Consider the following 27502-nt stretch of genomic DNA (forward strand, 5'->3'; position numbering starts at 1 on the left):
ACTGTCTCAAAAAAATATTTGTATATATAATATAATCAAATATGTCTGAACCCCTAGTTTTCCAACACATACATAAAGGAACACGTTTTCTATTCTGGGTGCCCCTGTGCTTCAGACCAATATATTTTGCCCCCAATAGCCCCCAGCATCCCTAGTTGTGTGTGGGCACTGCAGCCTCGACCTCCCAGCCTCATGTGATCTGCCTGCCTTGGCCTCCAAAAGTGCGTGGATTACAGGAATGAACCACTGCAGCTGGCCACAGGCACGCTTTTTATGCGCCCATTTCATCTTGCAAATCAATCTGAACCACAAGTTTTTGGACTTAGAGAGCTTCTTGAGGAAATGTGGCTATCCAAAACAATAATTTTAGCTAATGAGGTCCCAGGACCTTAAAGGGAAATGTAATTCTCCTTAAATCCATCAAGAACTAGGCAGAGAGCATGGGTTCAAGATCTTTTATTTTCAGAGCTTCCAACAGTTGGTTAGTAATGCTAGCTAAGCTGGTATAATCTGAAGGCCATCCCACCTTTCTCTTCAGGCACTCAACCAACAGAATCTCTTTCTTACGAACAAGATCATTAACCAGTTGGAATCTGTCTCAATGCGCGTGTAGGAAGAAGTCCTCTCCCCCACATTTTTCCCAACAAGATTGTTTTATAGCCAAATGTAACTCAAACCCATAACACAGCAACTAGCCATCTCCAGTATCACTTGATTCCCACCCCCCCACCCCAAGAATAGGAAGTTGAGGTAAGGGGAGAGACTGTCTCGTTTTAAGAAAAAACTGCCTACACCTCAATGAAGCCGTGATGGTAAGGAGGCTGGCACCAGAGGGTGGGGATGAGTAGGCACTGAAACAGGCCTCTCTAGAATCAATGAAGTCAGCCCCAGCTCCTTGGATGAGGTGCTCTTTTGAAATCCCCACGTCTATGGGGTTAGATAAGGGACAACCGGTGATGATTCATCACTCCCTGTCTCTCAAATTAAAACATGATAAACCCAGAAAGTTTTACCTTCAAAATCCACCAAGCTCCCTCCTGAGAAAATTCTATCCAGTCATGTCCATGCCAGCACCCACTCCCTTCTCCTAATGCCCAGGGCTTCCAGCCCTTCTCCTCACCCTTGGGTGGCCCATCCAACACTGATTTGATACTCTTTGACTCATAATATGACCATTTTTAAAAAATTAGAAAATAAAAGCTATCAAACAATATCACAGCAACATAAGGAAGACACTCAGTGGACATGCTCCTCCCCCATCCTGTGGAGCCCACCCAGCCCCACCCCCCTTCCCTGGGAAACCTACACTGCAACATTCCAGCACTGAGCCAGGGGTGGCCCTGGACGCTGCCTCAAGTGCTTTCCTGACTGTGGCTCCTATACCAGCCAATGTCATGGAACTGGGGTGAGGAAGAACAGGGCCACATCTCCCACCAAATTGATCTCAGTGGCCAGTGGTGGGTCTGGGAGATTTAGCTTATGTCAGGCAGCCAAGCCTGGGTCCAACGCTCTCACCAGGACCTCAGTTCTTGGCTTAAATAGCAGCAGCCCCAGTACTACAGCACTTCCTGGGGGTAACAGAGCACCTAGCTTTCTGTCCCATAACTTATAACAGGTTTATATTTTCTTACCCCCTTCTTTTTCTTTTTTTTTTTTTAATTAAAAGCCGAGGTAGTCCCTGGGATAATAAAACCCTACCTAGAATGGCAGTATTTCAACCTAATGAAGCAGTAAAGTAAGTCTCCAGGAGTTAGAAAAAAAATAAAATAAAGTGATTGATGAAGTTGAATAAATTAAAGGTATGGATTATCCCACAAAGACCTTTCCTTCCCAGGTTGTCTTTGCTATTTGGCCAGCAGCATTTCTGTCTGTGTAACTTCTCTACTCCCCTCCATCTCCTCTCCCCTCATGAGATGGCTGGAGCCCGAAAAGGCCCCGGCTGCTTCATCCCACCGTGGCTCAGAGCAGCTTGACGCGGTGCTCAGAACTGCATTGTGGCACAGTTCTGATATGGACGGAGGACGTCTAACAGGGACAGAAGAGGCGTAGCCAGCAGGATTCCCTGGGCTCCAACCTTGGGAGTGTGGGAGGTAGGTTTAAGGCATGGAAGTCCCAGGCCCCCTCTCCAAGTGTCACACAGCTGGCCCCTTTGCTTAAGTTTCTCTGCAGCAAAGAGGGTAAAGGGGGACGGAGGGAAGCTCGGGCTGCTGCTGGGTGGTCCTGCCGCCCTCAGAGCTTCTTCAGACGACTGTACATCTCCCTCTTGCTCTTCTCCCCTGCCCAGGTCCGGCTCTTGGTGCGGAACTTCTTCAGGTCTTCTTTAAAGTCCTCATGGTGCATGGGCCGGTAGCTAGGGGGCTCACAGTAAGACTGAGGGGACAAGAGAGCATGAGGTTAGAGTACACCTGCCTCACACTCACAACTTGGTTTCCTCTCTGCCTAGGGTTACAAGGCTGAGAGCGGCCAGGCAGACCTGGGCGGCCAGTTCTACAGGGGCTTTCTTTGTGTTCAGCAGATACCCACCCCCTGGAAAGAAAGTCATGACCGCCAGATAGATCCATTAGTCTACCACTGGGGTAAGGGGAGGAGGGATGCTCTCCACAGTCCCAGTCTTACCTGGCATTTCATAAAGAACTCCTTGTATCCCCCCTTCAGGACATACAGCTCAGGGTAGTGGAGTTTGGGGTATTCATTACCCAGGCGATCTCTCTCTCTCACGTACCGGCACCTAGTCAGGGGAAGGAAGGCCAAAGTAGGGTTAGCTTTTCCAGCACAGAGCAACACCCAGGCAACGCAGTCAAAGTAGCAGTTGTGGTCTAAGTCCCCCTTATACACATCTTCCCAACTTTACATTTATTCTTAGAAACAATCAGTGCTAAGTTGCAAGTTCCTGGCCACGTGAGCAGCATTCACAGCCAGTGCCAGTAGATGGTCTCTTCCCCAACTTTCCTTTCTCCAACAGTCCTAGCGTCTGAGTCCGGCCCAGCACCTTCACCACCAGTTTGTAGCAACAGTTTCACTATCTAAGCCAGCTTCCCCTTACTTTCTCCACCCCAGCCTTCTCTTCAGCTAGGCTCCCTCACTCACCTCCTTCTACATAAGTGGGCTTCTTTCTGTGCCTTTTAAGGAGGCTGAACTTGCTCCTGCCTCAGGGCCCTGTTTCTATCCTCTACCTGAACTGAACGGTCTTCAATATCCAGCCAATGGCTGCTTACTGCCTCGCCCTTGGTGAAAAAGCCCGAGGCCCCAAGTCCTTCAGAGGCCTACAGCTCATCACCCCTACTGCTGCTCTGCCCCTTGTTCATCCCACGTGAGTCCCTGCGGCCCCACTACTGTTTCTCCAGCCTGCCTGGGAGCTCCCACCACTGGCCTTATTTTGCTCTGAAGCACCTTTTTTTTGAGACAGAATCTCGCTCTGTCACCAGGCTGGAGTGCAAGGGCGTGATCTCAGGCTCACTGTAATCTCTGTCTCCCGGGTTCAAGCAGTTCTCCTGACTCAGCCTCCCGAACAGCTGGGACTACAGGCGCGTGCCACCGCCCAGCTGATTTTTGTATGTTTAGTAGAGACGGGGCTTCACCATGTTGGCCAGGTGATCCTTGCGATCCATCTGCCTTGGCCTCCCAAAGTGTTGGGATTACAGGAGTGAACCACCGCGCCCAGTAACCTTTTTTTTTGAGACGGAGTCTCACTCTGACGCCCAGGCTGTAGTGCACTGGCACAATCTCAGCTCACTGCAACCTCTGCCTCTTGGGTTCAAGGGATGCTACTGCCTCAGCCTCCAAAGTAGCTGGGATTACAGGTATCCGCCACCACGCCTGGCTAATTTTTGTATTTTTAGTAGAGACAGGATTTCACCATGTTGGCCAGGCTGTTCTTGAACTCCTGTCCACTCTGAAATGTAAGTTCCATGAAGGCAGAGATTTTTGGTCTGTTTTGTTCACTGCTCTTCTCCCTCAATATCTAGAAAGGTATCTGGTACACAAGAGCCAAGAGAGTATCTACTGATTTTCTCTTGAAGCTCAGTGGTTTGGGGCCTACGGTAGCTGCTCTAGTCATGAGGGATGGGCAGCAGCTTCCTCAGCAGGACGTAACTTAAACCATTTGCCTGTGGTTAAAACGAGTTCGGGTGGGCACGGTGGCTCACACCTGTAATTCCAGCACTTTGGGAGGCTGAGGCAGTGGATCACGAAGTCAGGAGTTCAAGACCAGCCTGGCCAAGATAGTGGAACCCCGTTTCTACTAAAAATACAAAAAATTAGCCGGGCGTGGTGACAGGCGCCTGTAATCCCAGCTACTTGGGAGGCTGAGGCAGGAGAATCGCTTGAACCCGGGAGGCGGAGGCTGCAGTGAGCCGAGATAGCGCCACTGCACTCCAGCCTGGGCGACAGGGCAGGATTCCGTCTCAAAAAAAAAAAAAAAAAAAAAAAAACACAGTTCACCTGTGATTCTCAAATCTTTCCTCAGTGGATTAACAGAAAGCCAGTGATGGTGAAACTCAAGTGGGGAACGAAGTGTAAGGGATATCTGTAGATGGTAATATAAACATGCAGCTTGCAAATGCAGAATACAGAGATGGGGCGTTGTCTGTATATCCAGGTGAAGTTTTAATATGGTATAATAATGTCCTTTATATTAGAGGTTGTTAAAGAGGAAGATGGGGAAATGAGAGAATTGAGAGAATAGCATCTTTTGAGCTGGGCATGGTGGCTCACACCTGTAATCCAAGCACTTTGGGAGGCCAGGATTGCCTGAGCCCAGGAGTTTGAGACCAGCCTGGGCAACACAGTGAGACCCTGTCTCTACAAAAAATATAAAAATTAGCCAGGCATGGTGATGCATGTTTGTGGTGATGCATGTTTGTGGTCCTGGGAGGCTGAGGTGGGAGAATCACTTGAGCCTGGGAGGCAGAGGCTGCAGTGAGCTGTGCTCCTGCCACTGTACTCCAGCCTGGACAACAGAAACTGACCCTGTCTCAAAAATAAAAAAAAGAGAGAGAGAACAGCATCTTTTGTGGGTTTTAAAAAAATTTATATGTATGTGTATGTGTGTCTAGTTTGTTTCAGGCCTGTAATCCCAGCACTTTGGGAAGCTGAGGCAGGTGGATCACTTGAGGTCAGGAGTTCGAGACCAGCCTGGCCAACATAGCGAAACCCTGTCTCTACTAAAAATAAAAACATTAGCTGGGCATGGTGGCAGGCGCCTGTAGTCCCAGTTACTCGGGAGCCTGAGGCAGGAGAATTGCTTGAACCCGGGAGGTGGAGGTTGCAGTCAGCCGAGATCGCACCACTGCACTCCAGTCTGGGTGACAGAGCAAGACTACATCTCAAAAAAAAAAAAAATCTGGTGAGTGAATAATTCCATTCATGAATGACCATCCTTTGGAGACAGATGTTTGAAGGACTTATGACAGTTAAAAAGTGTCAAGTTCTACTGTAGTTGCCTGTGTGTAGAGCATGTACATACAAATGTGACAAAATGTTAACAATTAATAAAATCAGGTGAAGTATATGCAAGTACAACCTCTGTGTGTGTGTGTGTGTGTGTGTGTGTGTGACAGAGAGACAGAGTCTCACTCTGTCACCTAGGCTGAAGTACGGTGGCATGATCATGGCTCACTGCAGCCTCAACCTGCCAGGCTCAAACGATCCTCCCACCTCCTATTTTTCATAGAGGTGGGGTCCCACTGTGTTACCGAGGTTGGTCTGAAACTTTAGCAAGTGATCCTCCCTTGAACCATCCTAGTTAAGCTGCACTCTCTGTCCCACCTCTCTGCCTGTCCTCCTGTTTTCTTAGCATTTATATGGATCCCCACTTGGATCTCTGCTGCAACAGGGTCCTTGTTGGTCCTGCTCGCTGTGGTATTTATACTGTACTGTGCTTTACTGTAGTTACATTTTTATTGTCAGAGCCTGATACATACCAGGCTTACAATCCTTTTAAAATGGACACAATGACTGATGGGCAGCTCTTTGCCCCCTTTTTTTCACCCTGAAATTGGTAATAATATCAAGTGTTTCAAAGCATCATATCATATCAGGTCTTCACACTTTTCTGGCATTTGCATAAGGAATGGTTACTTTATACTTGAAGGAGGTCACATGAACAGTAGCCTCACAGGTCAGACTAAGGACAGTCGGGGAGACTGGAAGAGCCAAAGTTCACCTCAGGATAAAATTACATATGAAAATGGCTTGTTATGTGCAAGAGACTGCTTGATATGCTACAATATGCTCCAAGTGCAAGCCACAAACCACCATGTCCCACAAAAGCAACATGGAGCCTCTACCCCAGAACCCAGTTCCATGCAGCACTCACATGCGGGGACCTCTCTCAGAAGAAAACTCGCAGTGAAATACAACAATGACACGCTTGCCATCAGTAGGTACAATGGGCTTCTTCAGTAAGAAGTCTTCAACCTCTTCTTCCATGTGCAAGTTCACTGCACCCTATGAAGACAACAGAGACCCTTGGAACCTGCATGTTTCACACATGAAGTAATGATTCAGCAAGATGTAATGATTCAACAAAAATGATCTTTAAGTCCACAAGACCAGTTTGTGATTTTTTCAGTTTTTCCGGCTGAATAGCCCAGTAGACCATCTGGCACCTGTATCTCAATGGAGCTTTGAGGGTCCGTACACATTTGTCATACAGTAATGCACATGGGGACTGGAAATGGGCAATTCAAATATGACTATGGTACACTTTATAGGTAGTTTTATAAATTTGGGGATTTTCAAAAGCTACAAGACAATGGCAAACAGTAACATCATATTTAACGTACCTCCTTACTATATTTAAACACTATTAATTGGGTAAAGCATTAAAATGGCAGGCCAGGTGCTGTGGCTCATGCCTGTAATCCTAGCACTTTGAGAGGCTGAGGTGGGCAGATTGCTCAGGAGTTCGAGAACAGCCCAGGCAACATGGTGAAACCCCGTCTTTACTAAAATAAAAATTTTAAAAAATTTAGCTGGGCGTGGCAGTGTGCGCCTGTAGTTCCAGCTACTTGGAAGGCTGAGGCAGGAGAATTGCTTGAACCCAGGAGGCAGAGGTTGCGGTGATCCGAGATCATGCCATTGCACTCCAGCCTGGCGACAGAGCGAGACTCTGTCTCCAAAAAAAAAAAAAAAAAAAAAAAAAAGATTAAAATGGCAAAATCAGTTCCTTTATTCTTGGGAACGTGTGTCCCAACACGCCCCTCAACCAGGCAGCCTGCTGAACAATCAACTTTGGAGGCATCACTAAGCCTGGCACAGACACCGGGACATGTTGCCAGAGATGGGCTTCTTCTCGTCAGGAGCCCTGGGGTGCTCAGACATTGGTACCCAAGCCTCTTAAATGCTACGAAACCCATTCTGGTCCCCTTGAATGACTTAAACATCAGTGGGTACCTCCTACAGGTGCCCTTGATAATGATGGTGTGAGGGACAAACATGAAGAGTAACTGTCGCACAAGGTGGTAGAGAGTATTGCAGACAAGGGAACATTCGTTAAGAGCACCCAGAATCAAATGCCTTCCACGCTCACTGCATTGTTTCAAAATTCTAACAACTAGCATATGAGCTAAGCGGCCAGGTGTCACTGTCCTCCCCACTTTAAAACCACAGATCGGCCGGGCGCGGTGGCTCACGCCTGTAATCCCAGCACTTTGGGAGGCCGAGGCGGGCGGATCACAAGGTCAGGAGATCGAGACCACAGTGAAACCCCGTCTCTACTAAAAAAATACAAAAAATTAGCCGGGCGCGGTGGCGGGCGCCTGTAGTCCCAGCTACTCAGGAGGCTGAGGCAGGAGAATGGCGGGAACCCGGGAGGCGGAGCTTGCAGTGAGCCGAGATCGCGCCACTGCACTCCAGCCTGGGCAACAGCGTGAGACTCCGTCTCAAAAAAAAAAAAAAAAAACAAACAAAAAAAAAAACCACAGATCCTGTTTAGGGCTCCTTCTACAGCAAGTCTCAGGAATCCATACCTTGATGTGGCCTCCCTCATATTCATATGGGTATCGACAGTCAATGATAACAAACTCTTTAATGAGGTTGGCAAACTTGCCATTCAAAACAGATGCCATCTGTTGAGAGAAAACCAAGGAGAATCAACTTTGACCATGAGGAAAAACTAGATTCAAGTACCTGATGTGTGGTAGGTTCCAAAAGGATGGACTTACAATTTCTGGAGAGATGTATTTTAAATCCTGATGTTTCCCAGCAACTGTATGAAACAGGTAACCCTTAAAAAGAAAAAAAGATACTAAGAGAATCTGAAAGCCCATATAAATTCACACTCACACTGTTTGTCTGGCTGGTAGGAGGCACCTTTTAAAAAACAAACATTAATGGCCAGGCGCAGTGGCTCACACCTGTAATCTCAGCACTTTGGGAGGCCGAGGCTGGCGGGTAACCTGAGGTCAGGAGTTCGAGACGAGCCTGGCCAACATGGTGAAACCCCATCTCTGCTAAAAATACAAAAATTAGCCAGGCGTGGTGGCACGCACCTGTAGTCCCAGCTACTCGGAAGGCTAGAGCGGGAAAATTGCTTGAACCCGGGAGGCGGAGGTTGCAGTGAGCTGAGATTGCACCACTGCACTCCAGTCTCAGTGACAAGAGCGAGACTCCGTCTCAAAAAACCAACCAACAAACAAGCAAACAATTAGTTAGTACACACTAGTTACTCTTCTAGTTACTTCATTAACATCTTGATATTTAATTTTCACACAAACCAATAAGGTATATTATCCCCGTTTTGGGCACCGTATTCAAGGTTACCTAGCTAGTAAGGCATATTTAAATAAAGAAACCTCAGGTAACCTCATTTTCCTCCTGCTTTTGTCAAGAATCCACATGTCAGTAGTTAGACTGTGAACAGCACTTAAACATATAGATTTCACTCATTTACTGAGCACCTGCTATGTCCAGCATGGTGCGAGGCACTGGGGATAGGAAAAAAAGAGACCTAGCCTAGCCTTGAGGAGGAAGATGCACACATTAGCCATTACTCATTAGGGCGACTGGCTGAGTCAAGAGTTCATCTATCCCCATGCACAGGCCCATTAAGACAAACATAACCAGGCCTCAATTCAAGTCGAAAATTCCACTGAGTGTGATGGTGCATGCCTGTAGTCCCATCTACTTGGGAGGCTGAGGCAGGGGGAGCACTTGAGGCCAGAAGTTCGAGGCTACAGTGTACTATGATAGCATGGGCGAATAGCCACTGCACTACAGCCTGAGCAACATAGTAAGACCACATCTCTCCCCGCCAAATAAGAGAAGGTTCCAAAACTGAGGATGCAGCTGGGTCTTTGCTTGTTCTCTTCATTCTCCTTGTTCCTTCGAAACCCATTTAGGCTGAAATATCAACGGCCCAAGCCCATACGTTTCCCAACCCCCTAGCCAAGACAAACCCTTTTACTTCTCACGGACTGCTGTTTATGTTTACACCTCACTGAAATTTATTTCAGTCTACCATGTGGTACATGTAGTTCATGTCTTACCTCTCCAACCACATGCTAAATTCTTTGAGGGAAGGAACTGGGTCTCATTTCGGAATTTCTGCCTAACACATAAGTGCTTCAATAAATGTTAACTAAATTAATGAATAAAACATTGATCTGGGCCGGGTGCGGTGGCTCAAGCCTGTAATCCCAGCACTTTGGGAGGCTGAGACGGGCAGATCACGAGGTCAGGAGATGGAGACCATCCTGGCTAACATGGTGAAGCCCCGTCTCTACTAAAGAAAAATACAAAAAACTAGCCGGGAGAGGTGGCAGGCGCCTGTAGTCCCAGCTACTCGGGAGGCTGAGGCAGGAGAATGGCGTAAACCCGGGAGGCGGAGCTTGCAGTGAGCTGAGATCCAGCCACTGCACTCCAGCCTGGGTGACACAGCGAGACTCCATCTCAAAACAAACAAACAAACAAACAAAAAAACAAAAAAAACCACATTGATCTGGTAACTTTCAAGTCAAAATGTGATTAAAGAAGCTGCTACTGACACATTCCCTGTCCTAGCCTTATATTTTACTGCAGCCAAGCCTTCATGTAGCGTATCAGGCTATTAGAAGATCTTCCTCTAGACTTTCTAGAGGGCCTTTTCCCTCAGTGGCCAAGCTTCTCTGAACAATGGAGAAATTCAGTCTCAATACTGGACCTTCTAAGATAACCTTTCAACATGCAGACTTGTAGTGAGGCTACAGATTTATTTCTGCTTTATACTATCCTGCTAATTACTGTTTTTTTTTTTTTTTTTTTTTTTTTTGAGACGGAGTCTGGCTCTGTCGCCCAGGCTGGAGTGCAGTGGCCGGATCTCAGCTCACTGCAAGCTCCGCCTCCCAGGTTCACGCCATTCTCCTGCCTCAGCCTCCCGATTAGCTGGGACTACAGGTGCCCACCACCTCGCCCGGCTAGTTTTTTGTATTTTTTAGTAGAGACGGGGTTTCACCGTGTTAGCCAGGATGGTCTCGATCTCCTGACCTCGTGATCCGCCCGTCTCGGCCTCCCAAAGTGCTGGGATTACAGGCTTGAGCCACCGCGCCCGGCCTAATTACTATTTTTATAGTAACACAGTTCCCAGAAAGCCTGGTCTTCAGGTTATAATCAAGGTGGTTGGTGGACAGCTCCCCACCTAAAACTGCCCATCAGCAATAGCAAGATCTACAGTCTCAGAAACCAACATATACCCGATCATGAAAACTAAGTTTGCTTCCCCATCTTTAACATTCTTTAACTGTGTCCTTTTGGAGGCACGCCAGGAACCACCCTGGGGAGGGAGACAGGCTGAGTGGGGTTCTAAATACCCACACTCACTCCTACACTTGCCAGAGCAGCTCTGCTTGCAATTACCTTGGAGAAGTCTCCTATAAGGTCCCTTGGGTCGTTGTCCAAAATGTTTTCAATGGTTCCTTTGGGGGAAGATGCCGGGGATAAAGACTGATGAAGCGTCTGTAATGAATCAAAGGTAGAGAATGAGACAAGGGCTCTGAATGGAACTTCTGAAAACATTCACTTGGAGCATGTCTCGAGGAGACTGAAATGTTAATGCCTACATTTAGTAAGAAGTTTTTATTTTATTGAATCTGGAGTGAACAAAAATGAATGTGGGTTATTGACTAGGTCTCCTATTATTCCAGTGTCTAACTGAATTGCTCTGAAACTAAATTATCCTTCCTTTTTTTTTTAAAAAGGGGGGGGCCAGGTGGTTAGGCTGGGTGCGATGGCTCATGCTTGTAATCCCAGCACTTTGGGAGGCCCAGGTGGGTTAATCGCTTGAGCCCCGGAGTTCCAGACCAGCCTCGGCAAGGCAGGTGAATTGCTTGAGCCCAGGAGTTCCAGACCAGATCACACAGCAAGACCCTGTCTACACACACACACACACACACACACACACACACACACACACACACAAGCTGAGCATGGTGGTGTGTGCCTATAGTCCCAGCCACTTGGGAGGCTGAAGTGGGAGAATCACCTGAGGCTGGGGAGGTCAAGACTACAGCGAGTGGTGATGGTGCCACTGCACTCCAGCCTGGGTGACAGAGGGAAACTATCTCCAAAAAAAGAGAAAGAAACAAGGGGGGTTAAAACTAGGACTAAGTGGCCGGGCGCGGTGGCTCAAGCCTGTAATCCCAGCACTTTGGGAGGCTGAGACGGGCGGATCACGAGGTCAGGAGATCAAGACCATCCTGGCTAACATGGTGAAACCCCGTCTCTACTAAAAAATACAAAAAACTAGCCGGGCGTGGTGGCGGGCGCCTGTAGTCCCAGCTACTCGGGAGGCTGAAGCAGGAGAATGGCGTGAACCCGGGAGGCGGAGCTTGCAGTGAGCTGAGATCCGGCCACTGCACTCCAGCCTGGGCGACAGAGCGAGACTCCGTCTCAAAAAAAAAATAAAAAAATTAAAAAAAAAAAACAAAACTAGGACTAAGTTTAGAAAAAGTATGTCTTAGCTTTTTTTTTTTTTTTAAGACAAGTCTCGCTGTCACCCAGGCTGGAGTGCAGTGGCATGATCTTGGCTCACTGTAACCTCCGCCTCCCAGGTTCAAGCAATTCTCTTGCCGCAGCCTCCGGAGCAGCTGGGACTACAGGTGCGCACCACCATGCCTGGCTAATTTTTGTATTTTTAGTAGGGACGGAGTTTCACCATGTTGGCCAGATGGTCTTGAATTCCTGGCCTCAGGTGATCTGCTTGCCTTGGCCTCCCAAAGTGCTGGGATTATAGGTGTGAGTCACCGCGCCTGGCCTATGTCTTAGCTTTATTCAATGAGAAGAGGAAGCCAGCTGTTAAAGGGATAATTTGAGCAAAAGGACAATATGTGCAATACACAGAACCACATCAAATGTTTTAATCCATGAATTCCTAATTATTATTGAAAAACAACTATAAGTCTTGCTTTCAACTTTGGAAGATGCTTGGTAGGGCATTATTTGGAAACTGGCAAATAGAGATCCAATATTCATCCTGCCTTTCCCAAGGGTAACCACAGTGTTTGATGAGTGTAAGTTTCTCTTTATAGATATATTCTAGCTAATTAATGAGGAAAGAACATAAAAACTGCAGTATCATCTTTCTGAAACCCTAGTGAAATGAAGTAAAAAATCTGGGCAGCAATCACCAATGGCTGCCCGGCACATTATACCTCCTGATCAAAGTAGACAAAATCACCTATGTGATATTCTTGCCAAACAAATAAAACTGGAATTCAATCCATCCTTTCCAGAGTTAGGTTTTTAAGGCAATATAGGGGATGGAAGACAATGTCTGAAGACCCCACAGGACTATGGGAACCTTTGCAGGACAAATGACTTGAGCTCTTCAACAAATAAAAATATGCAAGAGGGAAACAGATGGAGCACTGAAATCTGAAGAGTAAGAAGGCCTATTGACCAACTACAGTGTATAGACTTTATATGGATCCAGATTTTAACAAACTATAAAAGTGCTTAGGAGACAACTGGGGAAAACTGAACCCAGACTGGATATTTGACATTTGATAATAAGATATTTAGCTCTGCCGGGCGTGGTGGCTCACACCTGTAATCCCAGCACTTTGGGAGGCCAAGGGGAGAGGATCACTTGATGTCAGGGGTTCAAGACCAGCCTGGCCAACATGGTGAAACCCGTCTCTACTAAAAATATAAAAAATTAGCCAGGCATGGTGGTGGGCGACTTTAGTCCCAGCTACTCGGGAGACTGAGGCGGGAGAATTGCTGGAACCTGAGAGGCGGAGGTTGCAGTGAGCGGAGATCGAGCCATGGCACTCCAGCCTGGGTGACAGAGTGAGACTCGGTCTCAAAAAAAAAAAAAAAAAAAAGAAACAAACCAGAAATTTAGCCCTGTATATGTTTCTATGAGGAAAACACCCCACAAACTCAAAGTATTTTTCTTATTCCCTCACCCAACAACAGCAGAAGACAGAGACTTCTGTTACCCCCAGATATGAGGGGATTTCTCCCTACCAGCAAGCAAGCAAGCAGTTTTGCAGTGTTGCTGGGTGTTGTCCAATTCAATTCTGACACTATCTACCTGGAGAGTGTCAGATCAGGAAGTTGAGGGCCCAGTTCTCAAAACTGCACCACCCTTCAGACACCAGTTGGGCCTCTGGAACTTCTGATCTACGACCACCAGCTTTAAGTGGGGGTTCCCATGATCCTTTCTTTGGCTTTAATTTGCCAGAAGTGGCTCATAGAACTCAAGAAAACACATTTGCCAGTTTATTATGAAGGATATTCAAAGGATACAGAAGAAGAGATGCATAGGGTAAGGTATGGGAGAAGGGACATGGAGCTGCAACACTCTCCTTGGGTGCCCCAACCTTCAGGAACCTCCATGTGTTCAGCTATCCAGAAGCTCTCTGAACCCTATCCTTTCAAGGTTTTATGGAGGCTTCATTACACAGAAATGATTGATTAAACCACTGGCCATGAGTGATCAACTTGACCTTTAGCCCCTCTCCTCTCCCTAGAGATTGGAGTATGGGGCTGAAAGTTCCAACCTCTAATCATGTCTGTCTTTCCATTGACCAGTCCCATCCTGAAGCATACATCAGCATACAAAAAGATATGACCTTGGATATTCCAAGGATTTTAGGAGTTATATGACAGGAGAAGGGGAGGAAGACTAAACATATATTTCGTAATATCACAGGTATGATAACTGTACTCAAGCAATGCTTGACATATTCTCCACAATGAAATTTAAAATACTTTATATTTAAAATACTTTAAATTTAAAATATTTTTAAAAATTAAAATATATGAAAATAAACCAAAACATGAGGGCCAACATATATACATAATAATTATTAACAGTATTGTTTTATCCAAGAAAAGTTTTACAAATATGGAAATAAAAAGGTCAATCTCTATTATGATAAAAGAAAATGAATATTCTGGCCAGGCGCAGTGGCTCACACCTGTAATCCCAACACTTTGGGAGGCCAAGGAGGATATATCATCTGAGGTCAGGAGTTCAAGACCAGCCTGGCCAACTTGGTGAAACCCTGCCTCTACTAAAAATACCAAAAAATTAGCCAGGTGTGGCAGCGGGCACCTGTAATCCCAGCTACTCAGGAGGCTGAGACAGAGAATTGCTTGAACCGGGGAGGCGGAGGTTGCAGTGAGCCAAGATCCTGCCACTGCACTCCAGCGTGTCTCAAAAAGAAAGAAAAAGAAAATGAAACCTTTTTTTTTTTTTGAGACGGAGTCTCACTCTATCACCCAGGCTAGAGTGCAGTGGCATGATCTCTGCTCACTGCAACCTCCGCCTCCCAGGTTCAAGCGATTCTCCTGCCTTAGCCTCCTGAGCAGCTGGGATTATAGGCGCACACCACACCACGCCCAGCTATTTTTTGTATTTTCAGTAGAGACGGGGTTTCACCATATTGGCCAGGCTGGTCTGGAACTCCTGACCTCGTGATCCACCTGCCTTGTGCTCCCCAAGTGCTGGGATTACAGGCGTGAACCACCGCACTCGGCCTGAATATTCTTAAATATTGATAGATACTGTCTGACATGTATACAATGTAAAGTTTCATAAATGTTCTTGCCCTTATAACCCAGAATTTCATTTTTAATTAGAAATAAAAGGAAAATCAGGGGAAGGGAAATTCTAAATGTCCAGAAGATTAGATTTATTCAATTATTTATAGTATACTTGAAAGTTGAAACACTATCAGCCAGGAGCACTGGCCCGTGTCTGTGGTCCCAGATACTTAGGAGGCTGAGGTGGGAGGACTGCTTGAGCCCAGGAGTTCAAGCCCAGCCTGGGCAACACAGTAAGGCCTCTTTTCTACAAAAAATTTTTTAAAAGATTTTTTAAATTACCTGGGCATGGTGGTGCATGTCTGTAGTCCCAGCTGCTGGGGGGCTGAGGCGGGAGGAGTGCTTGAGCCCATGGAGGCTGTACTGAGCTGCGATTGTGCTACTGCACTCCAGCCTGAGCGACAGCACTAGACCCTGTGCCCCCCACAAACAGAAAGAATAAAAACCAAACAAGTCTCCCCAAACAAAAATACTATGCAGCTATTAAAATATTCTTTTAGAACAATACTTTAAAGAGAAAATGTTCATAAAGCATTAATAACAAAAGCAGATACGATAAGGCAGTAGGCCTAAATGTTTTCTTAGCTGTCATCTCTCTAACCTTTTAAAACTGCAATTTACTTAAACCTTTTCATGCCACAGAAAACACAGGCAGTTCACCATTTTATAATGCTTAATACCAAACCTCAATATAAGGACAGTGTAATGAAGGAAAAACATACAAATAAACCAGTGTTTTATGTGTCTAGCCAAGGAATAAACAGAATAACATAAAGGACCATAGGACTTAGGCCCAGACAACCATCACACTAGTTCACCCATGCCAGGCGCTATGTCTAACACCTATAATCCCGGCACTTTGGGAGGCCAAGGAGGGAGGATCACCTGAGCCCAGGAGTTTCAGACCAGCCTGTGCAATACGGCGAAAGCCTATCTCTACAAAAAATACAAAAATTAGCTGGGTTTGGTGGCACACACCTATAGTACCAGCTGCTTGACAGGCTGAGGTGGGAGGATTGCTTGAGCCTGGGAGGTGAAGAGTGCAGTGAGCTGAGATCATGCCACTGCACTCTAGCCTGGGTGACAGAGACCCTGTCTCAGAAACAGAAAACAACAAAACAGCCCATACAACTATGACCAATGCAATGAATTAACTTGAAGAATTAGACAGACCTTTATAAAAATCAAGTATTTAATAGGCCATGATAGGTCTGGATTAAAAGGAAATAAAATATCTACAACAAATGATAATAAAAACATTTCAGGTCAAAAGTTATGAGACAAATCTAAAGCAGTGGGAAATTCATAGATTCAAATAGGTTTATCCAGAAATAAGAAAATTAAAAACAAACGAGTTAACCATTCAATTCATGAAGCTGGAGACAGCAACATAGCAAGCCTGCTCTCCTTAGGCAAAGGATAGCCTACTGAGGCAGAAGACTTTTCAACAATAATCATTCTACTACAGTCAACACAGAAACAATTATGGCCAACAGCAAGCGGGGGCCTCCACCTTTGCCCAGCTGTCATACAGTGCCCCAGTCACCACTCTACTGGGATGGAATGAACTTCTGCTCCCTCCCAGCAATAATGAGACAAGTCCCCACCCAAGGTGTCAATGGAGTTTGTGCTGGGGAACCCGGACTTCCACCCACACCTTTCTTGCAGTATCAGAGGAGGCCTGCTAAAACGTAAGATTTACATAGACCCGAGACTCACAAATATACAGGAGACAATGGAAAAATCACTGGTCATACCAAGAACCACAAAAATCTCAACTTGAATAGGAAAAGACAATCAATTGATACCAATACTATGAATGGATGTTGGATTTGTCTGATTTTAAAACAGCCATCTTAAAACTGCTTCAACAGGCAATTATGAACATACTCAAAGCAATTGAAAAACCAACATGAAAATAGCCAAGTATCGGTCAGGTGTGGTGGCTTACACTTGTAATCCCAGTGCTTTGGGGGGCCAAGGCAGGAGGATCACTCGAGGCTAGGAGTTCAAGACCAGCCTGAGCAACATAGCTAGATCCCATCTCTGTTAAAAGAAACACACACACACACACACACACACACACAAAAAAAACCCCAGCAAAACTTACCTAAGAAAATAAATGAACCACTAAGTGGAAGTTTTTAGAACTGAAAAATACATTATCTGTGCTAGAGCAAAAAGGAACCTAGGAAACTAACCTCATGGGCCTTCTCTGGACTAGTTGACTCTTTGGGATTGGCCCCAGACATGCTCTTCCTCCTCTTTGTATTTCCAGGTGGAGACTCCTCTTGAGATCGTTCTGGTCTCTTCAACACTGACCGAGTGCTGGAGCTACACAGGGAAGGGGAGTCAAACAGCTTGCATCGGTTGTCCTTACAGGAAAAAAAACAGACAGACCCATCTTTCATTAAAACCTGTTCACTTGAATGGTAAGACAAATAAACCATTCTAAATTAGCAAACAGGCACTGCTGATTCATTTAGTCCTAGCAACTCTCATAGGGCCTGGCACATAGCAGGCACTGAGCACTTAGTGCTCAATGAATATATACTCAGCTGACATTATATACAGACGAGTAAAACATCCTTTGCCCTCACAAAAACTGTCTAAATAATCCTGCGTCAAGAGAAGTGTGACCTTCCAGTCAGGAACACATTTTTGGCTTGCCTATCTTCCCCTCCATTTTATTACTTGCACCTTGCTTAAGCAGCTCAATGGGTTTAAATACCCCACCTAAATCCAGAAAAGATGCACCGTAGCCAGGTTATAATAAAAATGGGGGCATGATCGGTTAAGGTACAGTTAAGATGGTAAATTTGGAGGGAGTGGGGATGGGCTAGTAGCAAACGCCTTTCGAAATTGTGTTCAAAGTCTTTTTTTCTTTTTTTCTTTTTTTTTTTTTTTTGAGACGGAGTCTCGCTCTGTCACCCAGGCTGGAGTGCAGTGGCCGGATCTCAGCTCACTGCAAGCTCCGCCTCCCGGGTTCACGCCATTCTCCTGCCTCAGCCTCCCGAGTAGCTGGGACTACAGGCGCCCGCCACCTCGCCCAGCTAAGTTTTTGTATTTTTAGTAGAGACGGGGTTTCACGGTGTTAGCCAGGATGGTCTCGATCTCCTGACCTCGTGATCCGCCCTGTCTCGGCCTCCCAAAGTGCTGGGATTACAGGCTTGAGCCACCGCGCCCGGCCCAAAGTCTTTTTTTCTACTGGTCTTTTAAAGACTAATTTCCCAGGTTGGGCGTGGTGGCTCACGCCTGTAATCCCAACACAGTGGATCACTTGAGGTCAGAAGTTCAATACCAGCCTGGCCAACATGAAGAAACCAAAAATACAAAAAAATTAGCCAAGTGTGGTGGTGCTTGCCTTTAATCCCAGCTACCCAGGAGGCTGAGGCATGAGAATCACTTGAAGCCAGGAGGTGGAGGTTGCAGTGAGCTAAGATTGCACCATTGCACTCCAGCCTGGGTGACAGAGCAAGACTGTCTCAAAAAAAAATAAACAAAGACGAATTTTCCAGAGTCCAAGGGAAGCCAACCTGACCAGTGGTAGAGAGAATCAGCTCTCTAAATGCATCTCAGCCTATTCTCGACTCCATGTGTCTTGGCCTGGCTTTTCCTTCTGCACAGAATATCCTTTCACATCTCAGTAAACCATTCATTTTCAAGTTGATGCTAACATTTTTTTTTCTTTTTTTTTTTACACGGAGTCTTGCTCTGTCGCCCAGGCTGGAGTGCAGTGGCGCGATCTGGGCTCACTGCAAGCCCTACCTCTCGGGCTCACGACATTCTCCTCCCTCAGCCTCCCAAGTAGCTGGGACTACAGACACCCGCCACCACGCCCAGCTATTTTTTTTTTTTTTTTTTTTGTATTTTTAGTAGAGATGGGGTTTCACTGTGTTACTCAGGATGGTCTCGATCTCCTGACCTCGTGATCCGCATGCCTTGGCCTCCCAAAGTGCTGGGATTACAGGCGCGAGCCATTGCGCCTGGCCAATGCTAACATTTCAATGTCACTTCTTTGAAATCTTCCTGATAGTCCCCAATGGAACAGATCACTCCCACATCCGCTCCCAGAGACCAGGGATTTTCTCCCTCTTTTGTCTGAGTTTATTTACCATTACGGCTCCCAGCAATGGTTAGTTTGTAACAACCATTTGTGGAAGAAATTTCCCCACTATTAAGAGCTTACAAGCCGATGCTTATGATTTTAAAATCAGATCTATAAAACTAATAGCCACTTCCAAAGTGTTCTCACATTTTATGTAATTGTATGCCTATCAAAATGACCTGGTAAATTTACTCATAACATGTGTACTGGGTTAACATATTTTCTCAAAAGTTATGCACATGAATGTATTATAATCCGTAAGTGATTTCAAAATTGTAGCTTGGCTGGGTGCGGTGGCTCATGCCTGTAAACCCAGCACTTTGGGAGACAGGTGGATGGATCACCTGAGGTCAAGAGTTTGAGACCAGCCTGGCCAACATAGTGAAACCTGATCTCTACTAAAAATACCAAAAAAATTAGCCGGGAGTGGTGGCGTAAGCCTGTGGTCCCAGCTACTCAGGAGGCTGAGGCAGGAGAATCACTCGAACCCAGGAGGCAGAGGTTGCAGCAGGTCACGATTGCACCACTGCACTGAACTCCAGCCTGGGCAACAGAAGGAGACTCTGTCTCAAAAACAAAACAAAACAAACAAACAAAAAAACTGTAGCTCATTTGTTCCATAATTATAGTTCAGGTTATTGATAATTAAAAAATATGAACTTATCAATTTAGATGTGTACCTAAGGGTGTGTATCTCTGAATATACAGGTGTATATATCTGTGTAGGAACATTCTTGCTTCTAACTTTGAAAGTATCCCTATGATGAAAACACGAATCTAGTGTGTGTGTGTGTGTATATATATGTTATTTTGAATATATATACACACATACACTATAGATTCTGTATCTACACTATGCTTTCTGTTTGAAAGTATCCCTATGATGGAAACACAAATCTATACTGTGTTTGTGTATATGTGTGTGTGTATATATATATAAAAAAATAAATTATTTTTAAAATTGAAAATATCTACCTGAAAATACCCAGCCTCAGGTAGGTATTTTCAATTAAAAAAAAAAAAAAAAAATCCAGCCAGGCACAGTGGCTGTAATCCCAGCACTTTGGGAGGTTGAGGTGGACAGATCACCTGAGGTCAGGAGTTCGAGACTAAAAATACAAAAATTAGCTGGGTGTGGTGGCAGGCACCTGTAATCCCAGCTACTTGGGAGGCTGAGGCAGGAGAATCACTTGAACCTGGGAGGCAGAGGTTGCAGCGAGCCAAGATTGTGCCATTGCACTCCAGACTAGGCAACAAGAATGAGACTCCGTCTTAAATAAAACAAAACAAAACAAAACAACAACAACAAAAAAACCCTGTGAGTTACTGTTGCTTGTCTAATTTTATGCTAGGTTCTGTGGAATATGAATGAGAATAACCTAAAAAAAGTAAAGTCTTCAGGCTAAAGGCTTCAGATAGGCTTTTTTCAAACTGACTAGATGGTAAAAGCCAGGAATGACCATGGTCCCGCCTAACCCACACTCCTTATAGATCAGGAGACATGCAGAGAGATATCATCACTAAAGGTTTGTAGGTAGCCAAACTGAGGCCTAAAACCCAGGTCCCCAAATCCTATCATTCATTTCAATCTTTGGCTATACTCAACTAAGGACTACTCTGTCCAGTGCCCCAATCACTCAGGGCTTCCTCCAGACACACTAAAACAACTCACAAGGTTTGTAGTTCTCATGACGAGAGGAGCTGTCCAGAGGCTTGCCATGCACGAGGGGGTCTCCTCCTCATTCTAAAAAAACAGAAAAATTGATTTTAAAAAGATCCTGTAGAGACTAACATTAGTTTAAATGCTTTAGGTGTGTTTCTCCCTGAAGAATACGAATAGGCCTGGATGGGAAGTATCCTTAATGTACCATCCTATACCATTCTGATTTCATTTTTCTTGCATAGAAACTGCATATAGACTGATTTCATATTTCTTGCATATAAGACTGTTAGTTAGCTCCTTCAGGGTAAGAAGGATCATATGTCTTCTTTTGATACCCCCATCCCCCAACCCAAAGGATTTAATAAGGCTAGTAGCCCTATTATTAAATGAATTATCACCACATGAACAAAAGTATCGGCTAAGCAAGCCCCCGGGAATTGCTGTTGCTGTTCTTTTTCACATCACATGACTTCTCCAGAGGTAATTAGTAGAATAGATAGGAACACACACACACACGCACACACATACACGGTACCTTCAGATTCTCTCCGTCGAGAAGGTCCACGAAGCCATCATCCTCATCAGACAAAGTGGCTGTCACAGGTGATTGGGGTGTAAAAAGAGGAATGAAATTCCCTCGTTCACTGCTATCTCTTTCATTTGAGGAAAGCTGTAAGACAAAATTCATGGATTAATAATAAATGAGAGCTCTGGTCCACTTTGATTTCCTTGAATGGGTCACTAGTTTCTATGATGAAAACATACTATGTTATACTTGTTACACTAAGTAATATTTTAGCAATTACTGATTATAGGAAAATGTATCCCAAGATTATAAATGATTTGATGTCCACACACAGCCCTGAGTAGTCAGTAGCCTTCACAGAGAACTCTTGCCAGAAGCAATTCACCTTATAATGGGTACTAGAGATAGCCTCTTGTGAAGAACAAGGTTTCTTTTATTAGGAGGTTGCATCAGTGAACACCGATCAGCACTGAGGACTCTGACAGTATGAGAATCTGCTGAAATGAGTTAGGGCAAGCAGATGCAAATCTCTACTGAGAGCATAAAATGGCCTAGAGAACGCACTTACATATAACTTCAGTTCTGACGGGGGGAATAAAAGGTAACTTCCTTCTATAAAATCTATCCTCGTTCTTTTTTTTTTTTTTTTTTTTTGAGACGGAGTCTTGCTCTGTCCCCCAGGCTGGAGTGCAGTGGCCACATCTCAGCTCACTGCAAGCTCCGCCTCCCGGGTTTACGCCATTCTCCTGCCTCAGCCTCCCGAGTAGCTGGCACCCGCCACCTCGCCCGGCTAGTTTTTTGTATTTTTTAGTAGAGACGGGGTTTCACTGTGTTAGCCAGGATGGTCTCGATCTCCTGACCTCGTGATCCACCCGTCTCGGCCTCCCAAAGTGCTGGGATTACAGGCTTGAGCCACCGCACCCGGCCGAATCTTTATACATATAATCTAATAGAAGCCTCACAATATACTAGCTAATTGTGAGGCTAGTAATCCTTTCCTTTTCCTTTAGCAAATCAGGAAACTCGTGCTTAAGAGAGGTTACCAAGATTATACACCTCACGTGTTTGACTCCAAAATCCAAACTCTTCTCACTACACTATCTCCCTAGGAGACAACCATTCCCAGAATTAAAATGGCGGTACCTCATTAGCCAACCTATAGTCATATATTTTTTTGGGAAACCTCTAAACATGGAATATAGAAAATTTAGAAAAACTGCTCATAAATCCACACCTGGAGATAAATCCTACTAGTAGAAACACTGCTAATACTGAATTCTTTATTTTCTAGGCACTTTCAAATTCAGAAAAAAAGCTTAGAGTTTTTTCACAGTAGCAGGGTAGTCCCAATGTTATGCCCTACAAGTAATCCTTAAAATCCAAATCTCTTTGGGGTATGAATCTGTTGTAAACTAGGTGGCCCTCCTTCGAGTTTCTGAGTGGATCATGCACTAAGGAATCCTCTCTGCAGCTGGCCTATTCTGGTTCTGGCATTAGCTTTGCTTCACAATATAAAAGAAGTTCTGGGCAGTCTCTAGTCCTCCCCAAGTGCATCTGACCACACTCTGGGAAATGGCAAATTTTTTTAGCCAGCTGAGCCTAGGAGTAGATAACTTTATTATGGGGAAGTACCTTTATCATGAAAGCTCACACTATATCACACCAACTTTTGTGAGGTAGGTTCTGGGATCCCTAGGTGCAGATATGATACAGGCTCTAGTCGCTAAGCACACACCAAATATATTGTTTCTGATATCCAACTCTTAAAGCGTTACTGTGTACTTGGGAATTTAGAGATTGCTTATTGAGACAGGAATTCATTGTCCAGGCTGGAGTACAGTGGTCCGATCATAGCTCACTGCAGCCTCGAATTCTTGGGCTCAAGCAATCCTCCCACTTCAGCCTCCCAGTAATTGGGACTATAGGAACAAGCCACCACACTGCTTATTTTTTAACTTTGTACAGATAGGGTCTCATTATGTTACCTAGGCTGGTCTTGAACTCCTCCTGACCTCAGGTAATCCTCCCACCTTGGCCTCCCAAAAGTGCTGGGATTACAGCCATGAGCCACGGCACCCAGCCAGAGATCATTAAATCCTGGTTTCCCACTTAGGTATATCCTTTGGTACATCATCCAAACCTCTCTAGTGGTACTTTCCTAATCTGTTCAAGTGGGTTAACTCCACTTACTTCACAAGACAAGAACATATAAAAGTGCTTTGTGCAAATAATAGACAGAGTAGCAACACTGGCTGAACCTCAGAACACAAACCAGATTGGAAAGGTGTATTTTCAGATTTAAGATCCTAGGTAAACCTGCAAGCCAAATGTGGTCATCCTGCTCAAGTTGGGCGTCTTCAATCTATAGATGCTATCAGTTAATCCAATTCAGACCAACAGCAGGAAACTTTGGAAGTAATGACAGTCCCTGTCTGGCAAATACATAGCCCTAAAACAAGTGACCCCAAAACTGCCCAGTAGCCTGAGCGTTCACTGGAATCTATAGTAGTTCTTTAAAAAAAAAAAAAAAAAAAAGAGATGTGGTCTCACTGTGATGCCCAGGACTCAAGCAATCCTCCTGTCTCAGTTTTCCAAAGTGCTGAGATTATAGGCATGAGCCATGGCACCTGGCCCATAACTGTTCTTAACCACCTTTGGAGGAAGTCAAGTGCTCTCTCTCCAGCTCTTTGAGAAGCACTTAGAATGCATAGTAAAAGAGCAAGTTTTAAGTAAGAGGTCTAGTGTTATGGCTCTTTTAAAATTTGTCTCGCAGGCTTTCCAGTTTTTGCCAGAAAGCCCTTAAACAAACAAACAAAAAATAGTAAGAGATCTAATCCCACCATACATACATTTAGGATGACCCAGGATTTCCCAGATTAACAAGGTCAAATATTCCTTGCACAACTCCAATATTTCAAACACCATCTCCCACTCTTACTACCGCCTGTCTGTTCTCCAGACACAGCAAAACCACCAAGAATGCTTGACAGTCTAGTTTCAAAAGACAAAGTCAAGGTAAAGACAGCTAGCGCTACTGTAGTGCCTTCAATTCTGGATGAAAGAAGGTGTTTTAATCCTTTCTTCCTATCAGGAAATCCCCTATGAAAGCCAGAGCACATACCATCCAAGCTGGGGCAGAGTTCTGCCTCTGTGTGAAGAGATCTTTACCCTCCTGGAGTCCATGAGAGTGCAGGCAGCCACGAGATACAGGTCTTACTGGCTTCTTAAACTCAAAGGCTTCCTGCAAGACATAGTCGAGACATCTACTGTCCATGAAAACCAACTCAGGCCTCAGCTTGGGTGAAAGAGGCAAGGAAGTGGGCACTGTTCACCTTTCTGCCTCCAAATTAAAGTTTCACCTAATTCCAACAATGGATCTCTGTAACTAAGAATATCCAAGGCTCTGTCAACAGCTAACTTCTAAAGTAACATCTTTTTCTTGCCATACTGTATTTCCTAACACAAGTATCAGCCAAATATACAAAACATGATAAATAAGCTAAATCACAATGTTTCTGAAATCTAGAGTAAAAATAAATAAAATCTAATATAATTGCCTGTGAATAGTTGTCAAAATTTTCCATCTAGATCCATCTGTTTCAGGGCTTCATATCTCCAGCTCTTCCTACCAACTGAGATAATTTTTTCTACTTAAAATTATTATTCTATTCTATACTAAAAGCAATGAAAAAAAAGCCCTACTGGTTTACTCAACATGGACGATTCTTACAAGCATAATGTGTTAAAGCCAGATATGATAGAATATATATTGTATGATTCCACTTTATGGAATGAAAGCACTCACAGGCCCCCTGCCCTAAAATATTCACTTAAGAACTCATAATTAAGTGTTAAAAGCAGTAATGGCTAGCACTGGCATGGGTGGCTGGGTTCCCCATCGCCCTTGGTCTCGGGGTCGCTGTCGGCACTGAGGCTGCAGCTATCATGGTGAACTTACTTCAGATTGTGCGGGACCACTGGGTTCATGTTCTTGCCCCTGTGGGATTTGTCATTGGATGTTATTTAGACAGAAAGAGTGATGAATGGCTAACTACCTTCCGGAACAAGAGTACGTTATTTAAAAGGGAATTGCGACCCAGTGAGAAGTTACCTGGAAGTAAAGACTGGCTGAATTACAGAATGTTCACATCTTAAAGTTCTGAGAGAAATAAAAACGTTCAGAACCAAAAAAAAAAAAAAAGCAGTAATGGCTAATATTACAGTGATTTCTATGCCAACACAGTACTAAGTACTTTCTGCGCATTAACTTTTTAACCATCAAATACAACCTGATTGTCCCGATTTTACAGGTGAGAAAACTAGACCTTGCAGGTTAAGCAATGTGCCCAAAATACTGAAGTAAAACAGGACAACTCCAGAGTGAGCGCTCTTTAACCACCACCTATGCTGTTTTCCCTTTAAAACAAAGCTCTAAGCAAGCAACCCTGAGAGAAGCCATTTCAGGGGAAAACCAGGCATCAGTACAGCTTTGCCCTGGTAAAAAGCATGAGAGGCTGATAAACTGCTCCAAGCACTCAAGGCAGGAACTCATTTCCATATTCTTTCTCATGACATTTCCCAAGTTGATAAAGAAATCATCAGGAAAGTTCATGGAGGCTGTGGGTTTTACACTAAACCTGGAAGATTTTAAGGATTATGAACTGTGGCATTTTAGCAGGAATGGAAAAGGGGAGAAAGTAAATATACAGAAATACAGTAGAGAGAAGGCTGAAAAAATTACAACTGTTTTGGATGCCTACTCTGTGCAATGTCTAAGAGAACAAAAAAGCCAGGCCCATTCAGGGTAAACAACCACAAATTCACCTTCCAAGCCACCATTTCAGTTACTCTGAGATACCCTAAAACTTGTTAGCCCTGTTCTTACAAATACTGCCAAAGAGTCTTTTCCTAAGCTTACAATTCATTTCAGGGTCAGAGCAAAGAGGCAAGGACAGCCTGGGCAGAGACTTCCAGACAAACACTATTTGTACATGTAATTACTCCTGTGAGCTACCATCTGAGCAACTCCTGCCTGTCAGGCACCATTTTCAATACTTCATACATAATCTTACTTATTGCCACATCCCTAAAAGATATTACTACTCCTATTTTACAAAAGAACAAAGAAGATTAAAAAGAGAAGAATTTGCCAACGTCATACAGCAGGATCCAAACCAAGATTTCTCTGACTCCAAAGACCGCACATAATGGCCAAGTTTAGTCTCCCAGAAAGCAGCCCAGCCACTTATCTCTAAGCCACTGACAGCCTGTGGGTTTCACCTCTGCCTCAGGTTAGTATATTGAAGTCATGCTCACATTTTCCTTGTTCTCATCTGGGTCGATGAGCTGAAAGATGTCATGGTCGAGAGAATCAGAATGGCTCCTCTTCAGAGCTGGACTACATCCCAAGAGCTTCTGCTATCAAAGTGAAAAAAGAAAATAATTAAGGCACACAAATAAAATTTCAGTGGAAAATTCAGTTCTCAAAAGAAAAAAGGGGGGCTGAGTAGGGGGTAGGCTAGCTCCTCACACACTGCAGTAGGTAACCAGCAAATGTGGCCAGAGCTCCACCTTGCCAGGACACAGCAATGAAGTTTCCATTCCATGGGTTTACAGCTAACCTCACAAGGTCTACAGCGCACCGCTCAACAGGGATTACAGTGCCAAATCAATCCCCAAATAACATTTGCATCAAAAGAATCCTTCCTGGTTTAATAAAGCTCTGTTAGAGATGGAGGACAAATTCCTCCAGGCCGAGCATCTTGAGTACTTATGAGACTAAGGAAAGGCTGGGAATAGTGGCTCTTGCCTGTAATCCTAGCACTTTGGAAGGCCAAGGCAGGAGTTTGAAACCAGCCTGGGCAACAGAGTGAGACCCCCATCTCTACAAAAAATACAAAAATCAGCCAGGTGTGATGATGTGCACCTATATATAGTTCCAGCTACTCTGGAGGTTGAGGTGGGAGGATCACTTGAGCCAGGGAAGCAGAGGTGGCAGTGAGCCAAGATTTTGCCACTGCACTCCAGCCTGGGTGACACAGCAAGACCTTGTCTCAAAAAGAGACTAAAGAAAAGTCATTTTTACTCTCTAAATTAAGTGTCCTATCAAGGTCATGCTGGTAACTAAGGAACGGATAACAGGCATTAGCTCAAAATAAACAAGGAACTAACTTAC

The 27502-nt window shown here is 44.8% G+C and overlaps 1 protein-coding gene, 1 non-coding gene and 1 pseudogene across 10 annotated transcripts in view; 2 read left to right on the top strand and 1 right to left on the bottom strand.

The window, feature by feature from the left end:
- Positions 1 to 441: 441 nt before the first annotated feature.
- Positions 442 to 27502, bottom strand: part of CDC25A (cell division cycle 25A) — a 33122-nt gene continuing 6061 nt past the window's right edge. For 2 of the 8 annotated variants that reach the window (XM_077992525.1, XM_015131023.3), the window contains 11 exons: positions 26644 to 26742; positions 24449 to 24568; positions 21337 to 21471; positions 20811 to 20882; positions 17232 to 17405; positions 10834 to 10932; positions 8166 to 8228; positions 7971 to 8069; positions 6317 to 6447; positions 2617 to 2728; positions 442 to 2370 (listed from right to left, as the gene is read on the bottom strand). In XM_077992525.1, the coding sequence (XP_077848651.1) occupies positions 2230 to 2370; positions 2617 to 2728; positions 6317 to 6447; positions 7971 to 8069; positions 8166 to 8228; positions 10834 to 10932; positions 17232 to 17405; positions 20811 to 20882; positions 21337 to 21471; positions 24449 to 24568; positions 26644 to 26742 (1245 nt within the window). In that variant the 3' untranslated portion in view covers positions 442 to 2229. Of the gene's footprint in view, positions 2371 to 2616; positions 2729 to 6316; positions 6448 to 7970; positions 8070 to 8165; positions 8229 to 10833; positions 10933 to 17231; positions 17406 to 20810; positions 20883 to 21336; positions 21472 to 24448; positions 24569 to 26643; positions 26746 to 27502 lie in introns of all 8 variants that reach the window. The other 6 variants (XM_028844076.2, XM_077992524.1, XM_077992526.1 and 3 more) reach the window with 3 other exon arrangements.
- On the top strand, positions 24067 to 24128 carry LOC114676556 (U7 small nuclear RNA). Its single transcript, XR_003727612.1, has one exon. It is a non-coding gene; the product is annotated as a U7 small nuclear RNA (small nuclear RNA).
- LOC114676344 (NADH dehydrogenase [ubiquinone] 1 beta subcomplex subunit 1 pseudogene) lies at positions 25228 to 25528 on the top strand (annotated as a pseudogene). Its single transcript, XR_003727281.2, has one exon. The product of XR_003727281.2 is annotated as an NADH dehydrogenase [ubiquinone] 1 beta subcomplex subunit 1 pseudogene (transcript).

The sequence above is a fragment of the Macaca mulatta genome, chromosome 2, assembly GCF_049350105.2.
Source record: "Macaca mulatta isolate MMU2019108-1 chromosome 2, T2T-MMU8v2.0, whole genome shotgun sequence".
NCBI lineage: Eukaryota > Metazoa > Chordata > Mammalia > Primates > Cercopithecidae > Macaca > Macaca mulatta.